This window comes from Periplaneta americana, chromosome 14, assembly GCF_040183065.1.
Source record: "Periplaneta americana isolate PAMFEO1 chromosome 14, P.americana_PAMFEO1_priV1, whole genome shotgun sequence".
In the NCBI taxonomy this organism is placed as follows: Eukaryota; Metazoa; Arthropoda; class Insecta; order Blattodea; family Blattidae; genus Periplaneta; species Periplaneta americana.
Genome location: NC_091130.1, coordinates 96,899,814 through 96,924,859, shown reverse-complemented (window position 1 = coordinate 96,924,859; position 25,046 = coordinate 96,899,814). Strand labels below are relative to the sequence as shown.

The window sequence follows — 25,046 nt, the reverse complement described above, 5'->3', positions numbered from 1 at the left end:
AGACGACCTATGTTCCCAATCAATCTGTGGAACTGCTATGATCGCACAATAGCTGGCAATTTATTTTAAGCTTCTAAAGCATTAATTGTTTTCAAATAAATATGTATTACGCTTTAACTTCCTTGGTACTTACTGCTTGGCATAAATGTTTTCACGTACAAATTGTCCGGGACGAACAGTCTGTATCGAATTTGTCACGGTACCAATTGTGCTTGGTACGAAATACATAGGACGAAAAGTACTGGTACGAATTCCTTGGAACAAATTGTCGCATAATCATCCGAAGATTTCAACAAATGTTCGATTCTGGGCACAGATTCTGAGATTTATAACGAAATAAGTAAAATATCAGCAGGGTTATCCATCGTTTCATCTGCCATTTTTTCCCCTAGATCTTTATTCACTTAAATAATTATCGTCTCAGCGTTTCCGAGAAGTTTCTGTTCATCAAAGGGAAATTATTGGTGCGAAATATCTTTTCATACAAACTTAACGCATAGTCAAGAAAGGAGAAATTATGCAACTATTCATAACTTCTATATTGCCAGGGAATTGAGGAATGGATCCCGCTGGGGAAGTAAAATAATTCCTAAAATATGAGCACCTCTTAACAATAGTATGACTGGGTCTCCGGAGCGGACATTGATAAAGAGTCTTTTGGAATTTAACTCGGTCTATTTGTGTATGTAATCGTTGAATGCAAAACAGAGTTCGATTTAATACGTAGAGCGCTTTTAGATTAAGGACTGTCACGTATAAGATGGAACTAGTTCAAAGAAATCTATGTCGGGTAGCCAATAATAGTGAAGCGATGTTGCCTAGTTAAATCATCGCAAAACCTCGCTGATGTGTAGTATACGACTTCCTTTCTTGCGCAAAATATTTATACCTAAGGTTGAATTTCATAGTTAATCGTACAGAGTCCTTCCCGAACCGCTTCCAAAAGGACTTTTGTACATAGCAATTTTTCCTTCCTGTAGAACAGATTCTTAAACAATATTTTCTATAAACTGTCCTTCTAGCAGAACGTGTTTCTGTAACGTCCTAGCGGCAGTACGGAAGTTATATGTTCTGCCGTTAGTACTCTGTTGTGCTGACAGAAGGACGTATTATTTATTTTCTTTTTGTTTTGTTTTGTTTTGTTTTGTTTGTTTATTCATTCATTTATTCTATTTATTATTTTCAATACAGTTTACGTTTGTTTTATTGACTTTCTAAATAGAAAGAGAAAAGTAGTAAATTAATAATTTTATTTATTATTTTCAATACAATTTACCTCAGTTTTATTTGTAACATTAGGATGATAACTGAATAAATCCAATTTTATTCAAAAAATATTAGGAAAATAAATAATGTACATACATGTGTGAATCATAACATTTTCTTATTTTACTTCTTAAACATATTATTTTTAATACTTGCTTGTGAAATAGAATACAAGACCCAGATATTACTCGAGATTATTTAAAGAAATTTGAAAGTAAATAATTTTAAAATGTAATTTATATTATTTGACTAAGTCCAATGAATATGAATTATGCAGGAAGTTCATTCTGAATGTGAAATGCAAAACAGTCACGTTTAGTTTGAGGACTACACATAACTGCTCTTGGGCCACAAGCAACCAGCTTTTTGTTGTATCTTCCTGATTCTGGAGCAAACAATACATTTTCTCTGGATTCTTGTTGTTTCTTGTCAGACTTTGAAGAATTATTGGAGTTAGAAGAAGTGCCATTGTTGACTATGTTAGTTATGTCTGAGGCAGAATCCATGTTATTCTGTTATCAATATTCCATTTTACTTTAACAAATTTCTACGTACCTTCAATACAGTCCCTTCACAAACATTTTCAGACCATGTATGACCAGAAACAGACTTACTCCAAGTGTTATTTTCATCTCCATCAAAGGGAATTGCATTAGCGAAAACTCGCGCACACTTAGTGAAAGAATCCGCCATATCTCAGCAAAAATTTATCGTACCAACTTCATTTTTTCGCGCTAATAGAGAAAGAAACGCTCTTTCAATGGTCTAGGTGAACATTCTCTCGGTAGGACAGGAAATCCTATATAATCACTTGAACTTGGTTGGACGATGAGAACTTCGTGTCCTGCCGGTAGGACGCTCTGCGATTAATCATTAAGCTGTCATGTGATAGAGCTAAAAATTCTGAAGCTAAGTTTACAAGAACGGAATCTGTACGTCACCTGGCTCGCATGTTAGCGCTTTAAGACTAAACAGAGCTATTATCCTAGATCATATGTATAACAGATAGGTCGGCCTTATAGGCTTTGACGTTAATAACTTTTGTCAGGCTTACTACGCTGCCATCTAGTTGTTACATAAGGAGTCACATCATAATTCCATTTGAATTGCATTAGCGACTGTACTGCCATCTCGTGTTCGTTTACGGTGGACGGGTGGCGATCCTGGCGGTTGTTCTCTTCAAAGTGCTGCCGATTTTAACATAGCGATGAGTTATCTGTTACATATATGATCTAGGCTATTATCTAGCCTCCAACATGTAACATACCGTATGGCCTGAAGTCCCTCGCTACAGGGTCACACCCAGGATTTGGTTTTAGGGGAACTTCAGATAATACGCTGTACTTTAGAGCACATAATGTAATCTATAGCTAAATTTATTTTAAATATTAATTTCATTTGTTACCAAGATTTTCAAAGGAAGGGTCTTACATTTACAAACACAAATATAGCTTAGTATGGAATAAAGGACATCAACTTACAAAATATTAGCCTATTGAAAATTTTAGTAGGTCTGCTTGCCTGATATTTGTTTTAAAATGCAGTATTTAAATCTCATTATCAGAGTACATCACACTTTAAAAGATTGGGCCATACAGAAATTCATATAGACTATATTTAAAGTACAAAAGCAAGCCTTCTTGCAGCCTTATAGTCACAGTATCATATCACTACCACATTGAAAGCAGGAAACTTCGTAGATACAATGTCTACAAAGAAATTATCTATTGATTTAAGTACTGATGATGGAAAGAGAACTGAGGCTTTGGAAAATAGGAAAAAACTCAAGCCAATATTGGAAACAGTCATACTATGTAGAGGACAGCATCTGCCGTTACATGGTCATAGAGACAATGGTGAGTTCAGTATGACTAAAACCATAGAAGAAAATGAAGGACATTTTATAGCTATTTTAAGAGCTCGCGTAAATGCGAGAAGTGTGTTAAGGAACTAGTTTTAGAGTTATGGTAGAAAAGCTGTGTAATTTTGAATATCCAAGATGAAACCATAGAAACTCTTGGCTAGTAAACTTATCATTTGACGCTATTGTTGGAAATAAATTTTCATTATTATTATTATTATTATTATTATTATTATTATTATTATTATTATTATATTTAAAAATAGTAAATGTTATGTATGTAATCAGTTTTTATGACTTAAAAATTGTCGTTTGCATGAAATTCTTGTACATTTGGCGCACGTGAAACCCTGTTTTCGTAGGTACCTAGTACAAATCATCGAAATTCATGTGATTCTGTAAATAAAAGAAAAATAGTTTGAAATGTGAACGATGCAAGATGTTTTTCAGTTTTTTAAGATGAGACTAGTGATGTGTCTTCCGTTGAACAATTTTCTCTTTGTGTGCGCTACATAAACAATGATGGCTTGAAAGGATACAATAAATAATATGATAAATTTTTACAATTTATGCCTCTAGAGTAGCCATTTTCAACCTTTTTCAACATGAGGTACACTAAAGGTATAATTTAAAATCTCGCGGCACACTCATACAATCCAAGCCAATAGTTCTCAACCAGGAAGAATTTTGTGGATTTTAGAAGGGAATATGTTTACTAAATGTTGGCTTGTGCAGCGTTCACCGAATGTTGATTGTTGTGAACTCGTTTTTTTCTTTTACTACCGTTTCACTTTAATTTTTTTCAATTTTTTGCTACGAAAATATTTATTATTTTCATTTTCACTAGCAGTTCATTGGCGGCACACCGGTTCAAAATGGCTGCTCTAGAGAATGTGAAAGTTCAACACAAACATTTGGATGGCCTAAAAGAGTGCAATATCTGGACCGGACCGGACTTGGATACCACGAAACCTGCGACATGAGTAGCACAAAGAAAACTGGACTCTTCACTATGTGAAGACAGTTGTGCACCATTCAATGACAGTGAACTTGATTGAATTTTTTTAAAGTAATGTAGTAATGAGTATTGACATCTTTTTGTTGTCCCTAATCATTTATAGTTGTTTAACTGTATAGCACAATCTTACGTTTGTCACTTTTGTTTATAAACATTTTTCTTTGTTCTAAAAAAATAATGGCGTTATTATCTTCATTGCAGGCAATAGCGCAAGTTCGAGAGGGGACCCAAAAATTACCGTAATGCATTTTTATTGCATTAATGCACTTGTCCCAACGCTTTTGCCACTGCTGAAAACAGTGCTGGAGCTCTTGAGGCAGGATACTGTTCAAAGCCGTTAGCGTGTTTTCTTTGATGTCATCCACATCAGACATTTCTTCATCCGTAGAAACAAAACAAAAGTCCGACGGAGCCAGATCGGGTGAGTAGGGTGGATGAGGTACAAGCACCATGTTCTTGTTTGTCAAAAACTGTCGCACCGTCAGAGCTGTGTGGGTTGGAGCATTGTCGTGGTGAACAACTAGTTCCCATTTCTCCACATTTTGGGCCGTTTTCGTCGCACACTCTCTCGTAACCTTCGTAACACATCCAAATAGAAATGTTGGTTCACTGTTTGCCCTGGCGGAACGAACTCTTTGTGGACAATGCCATTCACATCAAAAAAACAAATCAACATTATTTTCACATTGGATCGCACTTGATATGCTTTCTTGGGTCGTGGTGAATTTCGAGTTTTCCACTGGCTCGATGGTTGCTTTGATTCTGGATCGTACCCATAGCACCAAGACTCATCCCCAGTCATAATTCTTTTAAGAAAATTTGGATCGTTCTGCAATTCACTCTTCAAGTCGCGGCAAACTCTCACGCGGTTTTCTCTTTAGTCATCTGTGAGCAAGCGAGGAACAAATTTTGCAGACACCCGTCTCATGTGCAAATCTTCGGTTAAAATTCGCTGGACCGTACTCCATAACAGGTTCGTTTGCTCATAAACTTCGTCAATGGTGTTTCGACGATCTTCATCAATTGCACGTTTGATTTTGGCAATGTTTTCGTCATTTCTTCCTGTCAAAGGACGCCCGGGGCGTGGCATATCTTCAGTTGACAAGTTGCCAGATTTGAAACGGGACAACCACTCATAGACCTGTGATTTCCCTAAAGCGTCATCATTAACGGTCTCGGCTGCAGTTTTCCCTAACAGAAAACAAAATTTCACACACACTCTTTGTTCCTTGTGGTCGCCCATCTCACTAATCGCCAAACGGTTGAAACAGGAATGCAAACAACACAGCACCACAAACAAACCACTTAACTCAGATTGACGCCAGCTCGCTAACGGTCGCTGGAGACTCCAAACTAACAACACCAAACAGCATAACTCGTTAACTACAAAGCATGCGCGCGCAACAGTTCGGTTCCGGTTACTTTTGGGGTCCACCCTTGTATGCATCATACTTACTTACTTACTTACCTAATTACTTACTTACTTACTTACTTACTGGCTTTTAAGGAATCCGGAGGTTCATTGCCGCCCTCACATAAGCCCGCCATTGGTCCCTATCCTGAGCAAGATTAATCCAGTCTCTACCATCATATCCCACCTCCCTCAAATCCATTTTAATATTATCTTCCCACCTACGTCTCGGCCTCCCCAAAGGTCTTTTTCCCTCCAGCCTCCCAACTAACACTCTATATGCATTTCTGGATTCGCCCATACGTGCTACATGTCCTGCCCATCTCAAACGTCTGGATTTTATGTTCCTAATTATGTCAGGTGAAGAATACAATATGTGCAGCTCTGCGTTGTGTAACTTTCTCCATTCTCCTGTAACTTCATGCATCATACTTTTATTTACTTGTACTGTTGTAAAATCTTCTGACAATTACAACTTTTGGAGAGTACATTCCATAGGCAAGGCTACAAATGATCAATATCTTAAAGATCAATATTATTATCCGTATTTCTGGTCAGCTGTAACCCATTTTTTAAATTGATGGCGTTAATACCTTCATTTACCCTATATGCTTCCTCAAACCCGTGGCAGGGCATGGCGCGTCCTCAGGTTTCGGATAGAGGAAACGGCCTCCAGATATGGATGGTAGCAGCGAATATATTGAATAAGCAGTCGCGGACAGTCGATAAGGGTTGGTCTTTCAGCTTGGAGGTTGGGAGTAGAAGTAACAGCACATCACCGTAAAAAAGAGCTTGTTGCGAAACTTGGACATAAGACATTATATTACCGGTTGTTCTGTATTGTTTAGAAACTTGGACTCTCACTCTGAGAGAGGAACAAAGGTTAAGAGTGTTCGAGAATAAGGTGCTTAGGAAAATATTTGGGTCTAAGAGGGATGAAGTTACAGGAGAATGGAGAAAGTTACACAACGCAGAACTGCATGCTTTGTATTCTTCACCTAACATAATTAGGAACATTAAATCTAGAGGTTTGGGATGGGCAGGGCATGTAGCACGTATGGATATGGAAATGCATATAGAGTGTTAGTTGGAAGACCTGAGAGGAAAAACGTTTGGGGATGTCAAGACGTAGATGGGAGGATAATATTAAAATGGATTTGAGAGAGGTGGGATATGATAGTAGAGACTGGATTAATCTTGCTCAGAGTAGGGATCCATGGTGGCCTTATATGAGGGCGGAAATGAACCTCCCGGTTCCTTAAAAGCCATTTGTAAGTAAGTATAAGCTTCCTCAAATAAATAGCTTAACTGTACATGTGAGCACAGAACAGTGATCGAATAAGTGATCGTACAACTTCAGATATTGTATATGGTCGAGCAGACTATCGTCCTCGAACACTACCGAGTGAATCAGATTAAGGTAAGATGATAATTGTGGTTGTGCCTCTTTATTTCAGGCTATTCGGGGACGAAATGAAATTGTATGTTTAATTGAAGGCGATGGAATAAAAATTGTAGTATCAGTTCTTTACTTAATATATCACTTGAAAGGAACAGATGCTATCAAAATATTTTAAGAAGATAACTTTTTGTTTTCGTGTGTAATATTACTTTCAGGTAACATACGATCTTCAGAGACAATAATTATGACAATTTAACACTCTTTTAATTAACCCCTATCAAAAATGGATCATATTCAGAGACTTTAATAAAGGAACTCAAGCTGTGTAATATAAAAAATGCATCAGAGAGGACGTCATGAATTTCTTACAAAAATAAATTTGAATATACGTAAAGATTAATTTTTTTGTCCTACAGAATACATCTGTTATGGTAACAATTGATATTACAGGAGAAAAATTTGCTCCGGCGCCGGGGATCGAACCCGGGTCCTTGGTTCTACGTTGTCTTAATATAAAAATGTCAACATACATGTCGAACTTGGAGTCAGGCCACAAAGGGAAAAACACTGAAGGAGAGGGATTCGATCCGGTGCCGTGGATTGAACTTCGGCGTATCTCAATGGTTAGAGCGCTTGGTACGTAGAACCAAGGACCCGGGTTCGATCCCTGGCGCCGGAGCGAATTTTTCTCCTCTAATATCAAATTTGAATATGCTTTCTGTTACCATTGGCAAAATAGTTTATTTAAATGTCGTCAAGTTAGGTATGAGGCATAGACACAATATGAACCAATAAGACAGTAGTTCTTTTGACCGAAATCCATATATTGTACAAATATTTTGGGTAACACTGCGTGTTCACACTAGAATTTAAGACACTGAAAGGGATATATTTATAAGAAAGCTGGAAAAATAGACAATATGAGAGCCGAAATAAATTGTTCTAACACTTATAGAAATTAAAAGACGATTGCATTCCCAAATGCATGCAAAGTTATAAAACTGAAGGAAAGAGAAATGTAAACCGACCTGGAAAATAATGGACAGATCTATAAGGAATATATTTAATGAGGGAAAAAACGAACCGATGATGATTCTTTTAATTCGTTATTTAACGACGCTGTATCAACTACGAGGTTATTTAACGTCGATAGGATTGATGATAGCTAGATGAGGCCGAGGATTAGCCATATATTAACTGACATTTGCCTTATGGTTGGGAAAAACCTGGGAAAAATCCAACCAGGTAATCAGCTCAAGCGGGAATCGAACCCGCGGCCGAGCGCAACTCTGGATCGGCAGGCAAGCGTCTTAACCGACCGAGATACGCCGGTGGCTAGCCGATGATGATGATGATGATGATGGTTGTGGTCGTGATGATGATGATGGTGGTGGTGGTGGTGGTGGTGGTGGTGGTGGTGGTGGTGGTGGTGGTGGTGGTGGTGGTGGTGGTGATAGTAGGAATGGTAGTGGTGGTGTTTGTGGTCTGGTGAAAAGGATCTGTAAACTATTTAGTGAGAAAATGTGTTATTCATTATCATGGTGACACCATTCATTTTTAACAGTTTTGTTACAGAAGCATGAGAAGACACGTGTAGCTGGCATGTTTTATTACTACATGAAGGTCGGCAGTGTCAGTACACTTTAAATATTCTTGTAAATATATTGCCTTATTACAACTCTTTATTCCAAGGACTCTAGTACAGTAATCTACAAGACAACGGTAAATTGGTTATTTTGTTATAAAATTCATTAATGAAATGGCTATAAATTATGTTCCTCATGTTGCAGAGACAAGGATGTATCCACGGAGAGGAACTACCATACGTGTTCGGGGCCCCCCTTGTCGGTGGGCTATCCTACTTCCCTCGCAATTATACCAAGTCGGAGATGCTTCTCTCTGAAGCGACAATGATATATTGGAGCAACTTCGCCAGAACTGGGTAAGTGAGCAGCTTGCCTGGTACAGCAGCATCAGTGATAAATTATTAAACCAAAATAGAAACAGAGGCAGAGAAAACCAAAGGATTTTATCTCTTTAGGTTTCTCGTACTTCCATAACTTGTTATTAGAAGAGAAAGAGATTTATAAACTGTAACTGAATTGATCTTCCAACACCAAAGCCAAAATTCACTATGTTTTTCTTTCATTCTACAGGAAATTTTATTGTTGGTTTATTGGTTGTGAATTCTCTCAAGCCAATTTATATTACCTACATAACGTTTTACTAGCTAAGAAACTCATGAGTTCATACTTTATAAATACAATAACACACTTAAAAATCTTCCATTCTTGGTAAAAAGATCAATATATAGAATTTTCAAACCTGAATATCGAAATCGGTCTACAAGAAAAATATTGTAACATAAATCACTGAAAAGCACGCAATTAAATTTTTAAATTGATCTTCTGTGCAAATTCCAATTCAGTAAAATTTTGGATATTAATTTGGAGGGATAAAAGTAATTGTATCTTTAGAGAGATTAGAATTTTAGGTAAGTACATATAAGAAGTGTGACTGTGTAAATAGAACTGGATATATTCAGCTTAATAAATAGACAGCTAGCATTACGTAAGATTAATTTACAAATACACACAGAAAGTTTACGAAGCTTAGACGTCGTACTTAAGGCGAAAATACATGATTGCAACTTATTATACGTACTTTCCAAAGGAATCCAATGGAAGGTGCCTTGTGTTACATATCCGCTTAAAGTTAAACCCCAGATTAAATAATATCATATGTGGAAATAGAGTAATAGGCTTATCTCTGGTGGAGTCATGGAGTATTCTTCAATTGTCAATAGAATTTTCTTATTGTAGATTTCTTGTACACATGCATTAATTAATTCAGAGTTGTACAAAATCCATATCGCATGGCAATCTTAACATTTTTGCGTAATGGTGAAGATATAAGTTATTAAGAGTTTTCAATACGAATTCACTAGAATAAACGTTTGATTCAGTGCCCCCTTGACACACCTTATCATTGTCCATAAGTATAGAGAGTGTCGTTTTGCGGATTATTTACAGTGATTCCGAAAATTGAACGTATGTCACAGAATACCTCACTAGGCAATATTAGTTGATGTGCAGATGCAATATGCATTACAAACAGAATCTCTCCCAATTATATTGAATTGCGATATAATTTGTGACCAATATATTGGCTATCTTAAATAAAATTAGTAAAATAAGTTACTAATCAATGATTTATGCAATGGATGGGTAAAGGAACTGACCACCCTAACCCACTATCTCCTGGCTTAGTTGCCTCATGAGAAATGCTTTAGTGGCATCACTTATGATGTTTAAACCTGTCTTTGGACCGTTGGCTGAACAACAACAATATGTCAGATGACCTCTGACTAGATGGAAGAATGAATTTCTTTAAAACTTGAAACAAGCAAAAGAGTCTAAATTGATGATGCTGATATTGATGATTATGTTAAACAAATAATCTTAATCCAGATACAACAAAATCACAGATTAATTCATTTGCTTTTACATATGATTTTAAACATAAAATAAAACTAGGTAGTTTACAGACCTTTTATTATAAGTAAGTTACTTATTATCTCTGTCGGTAAGAAACGTCATAGTTCACGGAGGGAAGGAAGACGACAACGGTTGTACTAGTCTTCGAAATAAGTTCGTCCAAATGTCTATCCAAAGTACCAAGTATTTTTTCCATTTTAATGTTAGCTATAATTATAAGATCTCAATATTATGAAGCATGATTATCGCACCCTTAAAATAATGTTGTCGTAACTACCAAAAGTTAGTTCTAATAAATGCAAGATAAATATTTCAAAGCCGTATGAAAACTCAGGATTGCCAGGTATCAGTATGAGCCCTGCAGATTTTGCACTTGAACTTGTAGATGCGACAGTTCTGCTGTTTAATAGAGTATTTAAAAAAAGATTACAAAACTACCTGTAACTCAAAATTTAATTTTTTAGAGTCACGACAGTATTATTCCAGGGATGCGTTGTGGTTTCCGCGATTTTCAAATTATTCAAATAATTGTACTAAGTAAATAATACTTTGTAGTAAAGCATACCTGTTCCTTCCCTTTCGGGGTTATTGTAAAATTTAACTCTATCTTCACCATCACTGTATTCCTCTTCAGAATCATCAGTGTCGCTGACTTCGCCTCCAAGATTGATTATTATTATTATTATTATTATTATTATTATTATTATTATTATTATTATTATTATTATTCTCTCTACTTCATTGTCTATCACTTCCTCTCGGTCCAAGTTCCTTTCTAAATTATCTCTTCCTGTAGGCCTACAATACTTTTGTTCATTCTTCCACACCAATATTCCGAATTTTTTCTTCACTAAGCTATAATATTATATTACACATTTTAAATGTGATGAGAGCCCAGTCTCTTAATTACGCCCAAATAAGTTCCGTTGGGTTGAGATCAGAATGATACGGGGGGAATCTTAAAGTAATATAACATGAAGGGTACACGGGAAAAACGATCAAGGTCCATCAAAAATCTAAATTGAGTTAATAATGCTATCTTATAGTGGAAAGGAAGTACAATCATCTGGTCTAGCTAGTAATAAGAAATCATCGTTCTTGACATTCCAATACGTCAATTTCTATTAAATGCACATATAACAAAGTATTAAGTGCTTAAACTTTAAAATTCGTTTTTCTCGAAACTTTCTAAAATGGACCTTGATCGTTATTCCCGTGTACCCTTACTGTGATTTTGTAGCAACGCATTAAGAATGTGCAATTCCTTTAGAAGTTTATATAATTTAATTAAATCATAGAATTGTGGTTTCAATATGTTCGCTGAAAAGATAATTTTATTAGCTGTTAATCTGTTAGCTACTTCATCATTTCGTCTTTTCTGGACTTGTAGGCAAGAGACTTGTGTTTCTGGACGTTGTGATATGCAGCATTATTCATCACGACAACACTTTTCGGTTTCTAATTAGGAATTAATTTCTCCTCTACCCACTTCAAGAAATTCTCATTATTCATATTGTGATAATCCCCACTACTAGATTTAGGCCCAACCTTCCACATTAATACATCATTAAGTATAAATCTCTCAGCACTCCTCGTATGTACAATAAAATTGTAGGTAAGTCTCTAGGCGATATATCAATCTCGGTTAAAAATAGTAACCATTTATAATTAGCGGCAACTTACATATGGTTAGCTGACACCTCATCTAACCAGGGCACTGCCTGGCTGAACGCATCTATATATCCGATGGCTGCTTATACTGCCTGCTCATTCAATAGTCAAATTTGTAACATGAATAGAAAAGAATTGTCCTAATGGTCAATGAAGTCGTTTGTGAATATATGTTCTATATTTTATGTTTGTAGTAAGTGTTAAAATATTATGTGATATTACTTTGTTTCGCGACTCTAATAGCTTCTTCTTCCTCTTCGTTAATCCATTATATTCTTTGCTCTTGAAAGAACAAGAAAGCCGGAAAACTTTTTCTGTGTAGAACTTTCCCACATTACTAAGTAGAGGTGTCACGAATTTATCCACAAGAGTTTCTGATACAAGTTTCTGATGGTTATTATTACTAACACACTTCAATATGTCACACTGGCACAAGATAGATAGAACAACATTTGTTCCGTAGCTTGGAGCAGATATACGAATGGACACAGTATATTTGGTGCTACAGCGTACCATTTCAGCGAAAGCATTGTTGGAATGGTCTTATGAGCAGGCAGTATAAGCAGCCATCGGATGTGTTCAAGTAGGAGGTGAACCAAGGTAAAGTCTGTAATGGTACTCTGTTTCTAAAAAGTGATACAAAGGAAAGCAACTACACCTTTGCAAAGATGATAGTCAACGACTAAAAACGACATTGTTTACTCCATTCTACATCGAAACGAACGGAGCTTATTACATTATAAAGTATTATAAACAACTGTTAGTGGCCTTTGTAATGTGGTAACTTATCATATTACGCCCTTATTAACCACTTCCCTGATTAACCCGAGTTAACTCGGTTTGCTAACATGTGTCAAAATTTATTAACCCGAGTTAACTCGTTTGAGTCCCATTGTCTATTTCATAGTGATTGTTTAAGTATGTAAGAAAATGAGTGATGTACAGTGATTCTGCAATATTAAATGACCTCTTTACGAAAATAAAAAATATGACACTTTTTTTCACATAACTGGTAAAATATATAGTAAGGGAAGAGGTTAAGAAATGCACACCTTCCGCAGTTCCAGCCACATTTCGGTAAGTACTAAATGTAATAATAGTTCCTTCATATATATTCCATTGCTTCTCCATCTTCAAATATTCCCCAAAAGCGAAGTTACTTATGAGGGTATTTATGGTATCTTTTTTAATCTTGGTGTATATACATACATAGTATTCTGCCCAATGTCAGGTCTTTCACTGCAAACCGAGCATTCTCCAATCTTTCCTATTTTCTGCTTTCCTCTTAGTCTCCGCATATGATAGGCCTACATATATCTTAATGTCTTCTATCATCTGATATCTTCTGCCCCGAATTATTTTCCCGTTCACCATTCCTTCCAGTGCATCCTTTAGCAGGCAGTTTCTTCTCAGAATCCTAACGAAAGCTACCATTAAACTTTTTTCTGAAAAGCGGTAATATAAAAAAAAATTCGCTATGAAAATGTTATAGCGGCAGAAAGAAAGTGTAGTTAACTTCAAAATGAGCTATCATTTGTTTTTCTGCGATGGATTGAACCAGATTTACGGCTATTGAAATTTTATGGTCCGCTCCAATCTACAGTAGACTTTGCACGCGGAACTACAAAAATCTTTATCTTCGAAAACATACAGTAGTCGTAATTTCGTAAATTAGAAATACGGGACTAATGAATTTCCTGATAGAATCTATAAAATATTTCCATAGAATCTGAAGGATTGCGATTAAATCAGTGTTTCTCGTGGCATGGAATGTCTCAATTATGCGAGCTGCATTCGCACGCCAACCAAGTTGTAATTCCAGCGACATCAGTTTCAATTTGTGGTGGACAAAAATAATTGCGTTGATACAAGTTTTCTCAAGGTGTCATCATTTCTTCCTTCGTTCAATCTATAAAACTTCATGTTTTCATTGACATTGAAATGAGGATAAAATAACTTGTATATTTAACTTTTAAATACTGTATATAATTGCACAGACTAATGTCATTCCAGGGAAGCACGTTTGCGGTAATTTTTCTAGAAATGTAATCCTTTTGAGTCAAAAATTGGCAAACCGTTTGCAGCATGGTTCTGCTAGTTTCAAGGGCATGTTTGCGGCAAGACTCAGCAAAATATTGTGACTGACTTAGGTGTGTGTAAATTCTTGTTACAACACATAGTCACATTTTGCTTCCCAATTTTCACAGGCTTAGGAATGTCCACTGCTTGGTTAAAAATATGGCATACTTCAGTGACAATAATGCCACCTCGTTTGATGTTCATAAAAATCTAGAACTTTGTTGCATGGAATTTCAGCCCCAACACAACGTACTGCAATAGTCCAAATCTCCATTCTGATATTCCCCCATAGAGACACGATGAAATTAATTATTTGGTTGTACATTTTTTCCTCACGTTATATTGTCCGGAATTTACAGAGTTTATCTTGGTGCGGGCAAATGTTTGCATTTCCAGTAGAACATCGATGGTATTGTAACTCTGAAATGAAGTTAAGAAATAACTACGAAAAAATAAATCATAAGAACTAACCTCTTTGTTATAATATAATGCCGATAATATAGGTGGCGCTAGCTACTGAAAAGTTGCCCAAGATTTCGAGCCGACATGCACGGCTCAACACTTGGACGGGAAACAACAACGCAATATGATCACTTCGAGTTGTATTGTCGTTCATTTTTACATTATGTTTTCTGTAACATTAAACGCTCGGTAATTGTATGTTAAATTAATGTTCTTTCTTTCTGTAAAACCTACTTTTTTAACTTAAAACATTTTAACTACTGCTTCTCAGATGCATTGAACACATGAAATGCGTAAGGTTTGTCCTGATTACTAATTTTAACTCCAAAGTAGACATGATACTCGTACAATTTCCACACAAAAGGAATGATTTTAAACTTTCCGCCTGGCATGGTGACTTTACCACAAATCGGTCTGGGTGAGTCTTGCACTTTCTATTCATTTTGTAAGAACGTTCCTTAAATCAGTCTTATCACTGAGAAAGCTCAAGCCAGACTATATGCAGCAGCAAGAAAGAAGGTGATTTTACCGCCTCTCTCTCCTAGTGAGTTATCATTATACAGAGTTCTAAGCTATGGCCCGTGTCTCAAGTGTGATTTTCAAGTTCTGATAGAGGAATGAAATGTCTTGAAAAGCTCCTTTCTTCCACATTAACTGTATATATGTACTATGTCAGATATTTAATGTACAGTTTCCCTAAAAAGGAATGAGACAATTGAATATTCCTCTCAGATGTAAAACACTGCGCATGATCAGAGACCAGAGCACTGATACACAAGATAACGAATATTGAGTTACTTAGATTCAAGCTATTTGGTTCGTTACTAGCATCGTTCCGGAATTCACTTCAAAAACTGCAAAAAATATGATAATATTACGTAAATAAAAGATAAATATATACGTAAATCGTGTAGTTAAATCGACAATGGACCTTCATGACTAGATCGACACTCCGCATAGAAAGTAAAACCACAGTCTAGTATATACAGTCGCGAAGCTCAATACGTAGTAAATATGCAAACATTAGGTAGTTGCTAACCACTAGGATCGCTAACATCGCCTCATTACAGGCAATGCAAAATAGTACCGTCACAGTCTATTGTTTCTAGCACCCTCAAAACTCAAGCTTCGTGACTGTATATAGTAGACTGTGGTAAAACTTTCGTGTCGTTGCAATAGCTCAGACGCTAAGATCTCTGCGTGTTGTGTAGAAGAGAGCGAGTTCGATTCTTAGCATATATCAACGATTTTTTTATATAAATAACGTTGAAATAGAGTTTTACAAAGTCCTCAGATTAAGTGTTATGATCACAGGAATTACAAAATTACAAATTATAATATTATAAACGTTAATCTAATGAATGCATTTATTCACACACACACACACAATGTAAATGCATATATATATATATATATATATATATATATATATATATAAAACTAACAATTAAAATGAAATTTAAAAAAATATTCCTAAGCCACACAGGCAAACGTTTACAAAGGTTTAGAGTCCTTAGGCTATGTAATTTGTTGAGTAATTATTACAATATTTTATTAGTAGCTTTCCCATATGCGTAATAAATGCACTCGCACAAAACAATTTTTGTTAGAAGTGTGGCTTTGGATTATTTCATTCTCACCCCTTCAGTTGATTTTAACTATTTTATCTACGTGTATTCAATAGTGTTTAATTTAATGTGCATTCAATTCCATTCATGTTATGATTGAATGAATAAGCACTGTTGCAGTTATTGATTAATTACATATATTAATACTAACTATTAAATGCATGTGTTAAGTAACTAATTGCAGTATCTTTTGCAAAATCTTGAATGTTTAAGTTGTTAATAATATTTCTGTAGTATTACTATAAGACGTTAAAAGAATTTGCAATAGAGTTGGCATCCTCTACTTTATAATCACTAATTTTAATGAAAAAATATTTTCTTTCTTAGGATATCTACAAGTTTAACTTTAATATTATTCCGAATAGCTTTAATTGCATTATCTGGATTTCGTGCTTTTCTATTCAAATGTGTTCTATTTCCCTTTTTCATAAATTTTTATAAATTACACTATACTTCTTGTAGTATTCAAGAATATGAGGATAGTTACATTGCAGCTCATTACATATAGATTCTTCTTTTTAATACCTGCATTATCTACATGTTTTTATTTTTTTATTTTTTCACAACATTGAGTGGAGAACATCCACTGAAGTGATTCTGAAATGAAGTGAAAAATACAATACATTTTCTCTTAATATCAGCAGTACCAGTAACATATACGTTTTTCCAACATTCATTTTGTAGATATAAATGTAAGTAATCACTAGATACAGCATTTACGACACTTTTTTAGTTTTTAAATTAATATTTTGAAATTGTTCAGTAACATTGGAAACAGGGTTTGTTTATCATGTTCATACAAGCCATTGATTATAGGTGCTGTCGAATAGGAATTTCTAATTCAGTGTACAAAACTTTTATCAATGGCTGTGCTACTTCAGCTAGTATGCTGGTGGGAAAATGAGTCTACGACTAAGTTTTCCTGTTTCAAGGAGTGAATTTAATTTACTTTTACGGAAAAGTTCCGAGAGATAATCTATGTTTATGTCACTACAGATCACAAATTCCATATGAGATTTCTAAAGTATTTTCTTTACAAATTCAATGTTGGCTATAAATATTAATAAATATTAAGAAATATGAATGATTGTAGTTAGAAGTTTGGTTTACATTATAAAACCAAGAAGTTACATTCCTCGGCAAGATTCGAACTTTTCGAACTTGTCGTCCAATGCATAAGCACGGACCTATTCAATGCTTATGTTAATAACCTACAATTTAGCTGTAGCAATGTAGTGTCATAACTTTGGGTTTGTTTACTTAATGTAATTAGATTTAATTTGATTAGCTTTGCAACAATTGGACTTCCTGTTATATCCTGTTATTTAAATATTTAAGTTAGAGCTGATTTATTAACTCTTATTGTGCAAGATGACCCGTATTTCAATCATTCTTTATCACGTTAAATAGTCATTGTCTACACTAAAGTATTATCATCATCCCTCGTTTCTCATCTTAATAGCGAACCGACGTGACATGAGACAGCGAGTTATAGCTCTAGTTGAGGCTGGATATGGGGCTAGATCTGCTGGCCGTTTGGTCGGTGTTCCTGGAAGTGCAGCCGAGAGGTGGGTTCATCGTTACCAAAATTGAGGGGAGTCGAAAATCGCCCTATTCCTGGGCGTCCCCGGATTTCTTCATTGGCAGAGGATGCTCTCTTATTCGAGGCAGTTCGACAGGACCTCTTTCGGACTGCTAACGAAAGAAGAGCAGCATCTAACTTTCCAGGTTCTTCACAGACTGTGATCAGCAGGTTGAGGAACCGCGTTATTAGGAGCCGGAGGGCTGCGCAAATGGAAATATTGGGGGAAGCACAAGCTGTCGACCGTCTTGCCTTCGCTACCAATCGAGTGGAATTCGATTGGAGAAATGTAATTTTCTCCGACGAAACAACCATCTCGAGTGATTACGAAAGTCCTGTCCGTGTGTATCGTGAGGATGGTCTCCGACATGATTAGCGCTATGTGCACCGACGTGAAAGATCGGGGAGCTTTAGCATATCGTCACAGTCTAGTATATACACTCGCGAAGCTCAATACGTAGTAAATATGCAAACATTAGATAGTTGCTCACCATTAGGATCGCTAATATCGCCTCATTACAGGCAATGCAAAATAGTACCGTCACAGTCTATTGTTTCTAGCACCCTCAAAACTCAAGCTTCGTGACTGTATATAGTAGACTGTGATATCGTGTTGGGGTGGATGTCTTACGATGGACCTGGCGTTATAGAACGCATCGATGGCCAGTTTAATGCGGGAACTTACGAGCACATTCTGGAAAATATATTCCTTCCTTCCGCCCCTAGAACGTTTTCCCGAAGGAACATTGCTGTTCCAACAGGATAACCATCCCGTGCACTATGCCGCAAGCATTCAAAGATGGTTTCAAAGGAGACCCGAGATCGAAATCATTAATTGGCCTCCGAAGTCACCTGATTTGAATGTCATCGAAAATTTATGGGCGGAATTGAAAAAGAGAAGGATACCCACCTATGCCCACCGACGCCCTCGAAATCGAGACGAATTGTGGGATCAAGTTGTTAAAACCTGGGAAGATCTCGCCAGGGATTAGAATTTATTCCACAATCTCGTGACATCCATGCCGGACCGAGTTAGAGCTGTAATAGAAGTTGATGGCATGTGGACAAGATTTTAAGTTGACAGGTCTCTTTTTGTTTCTTATGATTTTTGTTTGGGGAAGAATACTCTTAACTTCCAAGTAAGATTTATTTTTTGACGAGGTTCAGCTCACTTGTAAGACCCAGAAATTGGGCATAAATTATTCATATTTTTCGACAAATTAACAGTCTAGGGACCCTGAAGAAATTAATTACACCTCAATAAAAAAAAGTTTTGCCTGGGATCGAACACGAGACGTTTCGGTTATACAGTGGAACCGACACGCTACTATATGAGCTACCGAGACAAGACAGTGACAACAGCAGTCTAGAATGTAGATCCCATAGCAGGCATTTGCCATTCGGTACAGAGAAGCAATGATAGTTTGTGACCCGAGCTATGTTGTGAAATCGTGGCCTTAAATGGCTGTCTTCTTCGTGATTCTTATTTTGGTCCTTGTCCTTGTTGTGGTCCTCGTAACAATTCTTGCTGTATTTGACATGTTACGTATCTTTACGTCGATATCGAGTGAACCGCGCTGTAGAACTTTAACTTCCGATGACCAAGAGTCGTCTCATTCCTTTTAAGGATAACTGTACATCTGATATTAATTTAAGTCTGTTTAGTGACAGTAAACATCATATTTTCTTATCTGTTAGACGCTTTATTTCTGTAATACATATAACACAAAACTTAGCTAGTAAAAATCCTGATCTGATTGAGAGAAATAAATTTTTGTATTCATCATAGAAAGAGCATAGAAGATCAATTATAAAATCCTTGACCTCAGGAAAAACTTTTGTGTTATTATTTAGCCTACAATGTTACATAAGGTAGCAATATTGTCGGTAATTGGGTCTTTTTTCAATTATATTTTTATTTACATGTAAAACAATTTGGACGCGTTGTCTGCAAATCCTTCATAATGCCCTATTTCTTCCGTTATAGTTGTACAGGGTGTTTCAAAACCTCTGCGACAAACTCTGAGGGATGATAATCTAACAATAAGGAACTCTTTTTGTTAAACAACTTATGTCTTTTGACGCGTCGGTCGTTTCGAAGTTACCGTTGAAAATGTTTTTGCGCGAGCGTATGTCAATGTATGCGAATGTATGCACCCCTGTTTGTTTATTGAGATGTTTGAAAGAGACGAGAAGGGTTGTTGTTGTTTGTTTACGTTTAATGTTGAATATCTTTTCCTTTCAGTTCAGTCTAATCATCAATTCAGATGGATGTCTACACTTTTCCCGAGTTAGCCGACATGATATCGTGCTTTGGGGAGGCTCGCGGAAACAGAAGAAGAGCTCTCCACGTGTACCAACAACAGTTTCAAAACAGAAATCACCCTCACCACACAATGTTTGCTCGACTTTATCAGCGCCTTCGAGACGATGGGTCTCTTCGTCCCGGGCGCAATGGTGGAAGACCGCGTAGACATCGATTCTCAATTGATGATTACACTGAACTGAAAGGAAAGGGCATTGAAAATTAAACGTAAAAAACGACTAGAGCCTTTCTCATCTCTTACAAACATCTCAACAAGCAAAAAATAGGAGTGTACACATTCGCATACATTGACATACGCCCGTGCAAAAACATTTTCAACGGTAACTTCGAAACGACTCGTCAAAAGACATAGGTTGTTTAACAAAAAGGCTTCCTTATTGTTAGATCTATCACCCCTCAGAGTCTGTCGCAGAGGTTCTGAATCACCCTGTATAATAAATAAACCAGAAAATTCATTTTAATAACTTCTATTTATTTGTCTGTCTCTTTGTTAAAGTCAGGTTTCTGAATAATGTTTAGTATTGACACTGTCTTACTTATATCAAATTTATTAAACTGTAGCTATTATATTTATAAGATGAGATGTTAAGAACCGGAGTTTGGAGTTGAATATATAAGTACTAAGTGCAGATTAGTACATGAGAGGAGCTTCATTTGAAGTCATTTATAAAACATGCAGCTTTGTCTTTCTTTCAGAAACCCAAATGAGCCACAGGAACCTGATCTGGTGCACGGGGTGAGACAAGAGAGGAACCGCTTCAAAAATATCGAGTGGACAGCATACGAGGCAGTTCATAAGAAATACCTGAATCTCGGTCAGTATCAATACAGTCATGCAGATGCTCATCTATATATGTGAGTTTGTTAATCATTCCTAATAATTTTAATAGGCTATTGCATCAAATGATATTGATCAAATGTGATAGATAGGGTGGAAGTGGTATACCTAGATGTGCAGATTGAAAGGGGCAATTGAATGTATTAATTAGATTAAATAAACCCATTATGCGTTTTGTAATTATGCGGATGGTTAATTAGAAAATTAGGCTGAAAGTTTGCATAGTTTGGCAAGTGCGCATCACCGGCGGCACACTTACAAATACACAAGAAACTCAGCTCTGAATAGCAGTATACTGTCCCTTAGTCACTGTAGTAGGGCTGCCAGACTTCCTAATAGCAGAAAATAATTATACCTGTTTCTTTCTTGCTAGGAGGGAGGGAACATCCCATGCACTACAACCTGATGTCTATTGTACACCCCCCTATATGGGATGAGTTGCGTGACCACCGATCCTCTACGCGCACCGACCTAACCACTTGACCCCCTTAACAGCCAACAGAGTCCATGTAACACTCCTGCTTCGGCAATCCCCCCCAAGGCTCCCTTAACGGTCCGAGACTGAAGTCCTCCCCCGAGTAGATCTGTCGCGGGTTCAGTTGCAGAAGCTGTCCATCATCACTTGACTAAAATCGACGGAGGCCGGAAAAGAGAGCCAGCAGCTTAAGAGTGCCGCCTGTAGAGCGATCTTAAAACCAGAAGAAGTAACGGGATGATGAATGAATGGATGATAGGGAAGAACAGGAAATGGCGAAGATGAGTGGGGTTCCAATCGCCTGTAAAGTTACCTGATATTCATCCATAGAAGTGAAGGAAAACCCGTGAAAAACTTCATCCAGGCAATTCGTCCCGACCGGAATGGAACCCGGGCCCGCTGGGTTCGGAGTTAGATTCGCTAACCCCTCAGCCACAACGGTGGACATTATACGTATCAATAAACCTATTTATATTTAATTTACAAGTAAATCGCACATTCTGTTCAAAAATTGAAAAAGAGTAAATGTAATTCTTTATCAGTCTCTCAAATGATAAGAGTAAAAATAAGAATCGTAGGCATAGAACTTAACTAATGAAATAGTTTTAACATTTGATAACTTGGTTGAGGGTTTTCCGAGGTTTTCCCTCAACCCAATATGAGCTAATGCCGAGTAACTTTCAGTGTTGGACCCCGGACTCATTTCACCAGCATTATCTACCTTTATTCTATTCAGACGCTAAATAACCTAGATGTTGATAAAGCGTCGTAAAATGACCTACTAAAAAAACATTGGACAAAATTATTTTTGCTGAGAAAAACATTCATATGGGACTAATATGGTATTAGAATTTCTTGCTGTACGCTATCCAAGGAATAAGCTGATAAAATCTGCAGAGTTATATTACTTCCACCTTGTATACATAATAGTTGGCCATAAGCATATAACTTAACTTTCCCACCTCAATAACCAACGTAAGTTAATTCATGTTCTTTTTCTGAAACCTCCTTCAAAGGCGATTCAAAGGCGATGCACCATTTCGAGTAATTGCATCACCATCAAAAATCTGTTGTCTGTCGCAAAAATATGTATGTTAAAAATTATTTTTGTTTCTTAATGTTACATACTATGCATCTGCCACTTTCATTGCACACAACTTATAAAATAATTAGTTCTTTATCGTGAGTGGAAAACACATTTTGTCCATACTAGTGTTAGAACCTCTACCTTACTAATATTGGTCGCGACATTCTTAACATACATGTACAGCAGTGATTCTCAACTGATTTTCACTGAGGGCCACTGTAATTTCCATTTTTTACACCGCGGAGGAGGAATAGGATTTTTGTAGCACAGAAATAAAGGATCTCGTTTCGCAAACTGCATTCTCGACCACATAAGTCTCACGTACAGTTCTCGGTACGTAATGTACTATTTAGTCACTTGAAGTTACTTAGTCGTCAGCTACTATGGCTATTTGCGCCCTTATCTAAAATCCTTCACAAAACAGAAACACAATACAATAATCAGAATGCTTAAAAGAACTAAAAAGCGTTGTCACTGTTAAAACGAGGTTCACAAATGCAGTATCAACAAGGTGATGCATAAAAATCATAAAAGTGAGTAGTTCTTAAATCCTACCTAGTGTTTAAAAGGAAGCAATAAAATAATAAAACAAATGCCACCAGAAATAACTTATCTGACGCATTTCTAAATACTCGGATGTAAAAGGTCCGAACGTCAAGTTTGTTAAAAAATATATACTAAATAACAAATGTAACCTCCGGATGTAAAGTGTCCGGAGGCTAAGTAAAACTGATCAATAAAAAACTAAATCACCCTGTCAACTTCAGTACTCGATAAAAATCTCAGAACTCCATTTTTACAATTAAAATCATTTCCAAGAGCATCACGTAGAGTCGGCTGAATTCCATTTTGCCGACGGATGCGGTCATATTTTTTACAATGCAATAAAAAATATTCCACCATAAGAGGAACATGGCATATATCACACTCCGGCTGAGGCTCGCCACGTAGGAGATGGCCATGTGTCAGATGATAGTGGACAATCCTCAACCGGGTGAGTAAAACGTCTTCGTGTCGTGACGCTCTTGTGGACGAATCCCAAACTCGAACAGTATTCTTTATTCTTCGTAATTTCTTCCCCTCTTGTGCAAAACATTCTCCTTCCCATTGCCACCATATTATATATTTCAAGTGATTTTGTAAGTCTTGCCACCTCTCGTGCCAATATACCAGAGTGCCATTCGTAGCACCATCTTTGGCTGCAGCATCTGCGGCCTCATTCCCTGAAATTCCAACATGGCCAGGAATCCACACTACTCCAATCTCGGAGTCAGAGCTTAGGAGTGTGTGGAATGGCTGCTGTGTTCTTAACACAAGGGGATAATCTGAATGGAAAGACTGCAGAGACTGAATGGCACTTAAAGAGTCGGAGCAGATTAGATATCTGCCCTGAGCTTGTCTAATTAAAAACATTAAAGTTCTGTACAAAGCATATAATTCTGCAGTAAAACGCTGGTATATTCGCTCAGTTTATATTTAAATATCTATCCATTTGCAACGAAGGAGCAACCAACACAATCATTTACCCAGGATCCGTCAGTAAAAACTAAAGAATAATTTGAAAAACATGATAAAAGTTTACTAAACCGAAGTCTATAAACAAAAGCTGGTATAAAATTCTTAAAACTTCGGCTCAGACTTACATCAAACATGGTACGTCGCATAATCTACGGTGGAGTAGTGGTATACTCCAGTGTACGAACTGATGGTAGATGGATGTAGAGCAGCTCAGAAAGCAGTTCACGAAATCGCACGACTGCTGGACGAAGTCTCCGTGGATTTTCACTGTATCGGCCGTAAAGAGACAAATGATGGAAAGGGTCGTAAGAATTGTGCTCAGACTGTGAGCGGAGCTTAACCGCATATGAGCACAAGAGTACATTACATCGCCGATACAGTGATGGTTTTCCCGCTTCACAGTACAGGCTCTATACGACTCGGAAGGCACTCGTAGCGAGTCGAATCCCATGATGACAGTATCTAAAAGGCGTAATTTAGTTTTATTTGCTGAGCCATAAAGAAAACAGCCATAATCCAGCTTTGATCGGATAAGAGTACGATAAAGCCGTAAAAGCACTATGCGGTCTGCAACCCAGCGAACCCCTGACAAAAGATGTAAAATATTTAGGGACTTTTCACAACGCCTTCTTAAATCACGTATATACGCCTCCCACGTTAATTTATAATCAAAGATAAGGCCCAAAAATCTCGCAGTATCTATATATTGCAACTTCACTCCATTAAGACGCAGTTCAGGATGTGGATGAAGTGGACACACTGCGTTTCTTGAATGGAGAATTTAAAGCCATTGCGAACAGCCCATTCTGATAGCACGTTGATGACCAGTTGCAACAGTCACTTGAATAATTAATAACTGGTTTTATATCATGGTCCAAAATATTTCTTAGTAAACTCGCATTCTTCTTAAGGGATCTCAGTTAAA

At 36.7% G+C, this 25,046-nt stretch overlaps 1 protein-coding gene across 1 annotated transcript in view; it reads left to right on the top strand.

The window, feature by feature from the left end:
- Nlg3 (Neuroligin 3) overlaps positions 1-25,046 on the top strand; it is a 457,758-nt gene that overhangs the window by 385,118 nt on the left and 47,594 nt on the right. The window contains exons 4-5 of the mRNA XM_069844699.1: positions 8,749-8,900; positions 20,900-21,018. Of these exons, the coding sequence (XP_069700800.1) occupies positions 8,749-8,900; positions 20,900-21,018 (271 nt within the window). The remainder of the gene's footprint in view (positions 1-8,748; positions 8,901-20,899; positions 21,019-25,046) is intronic.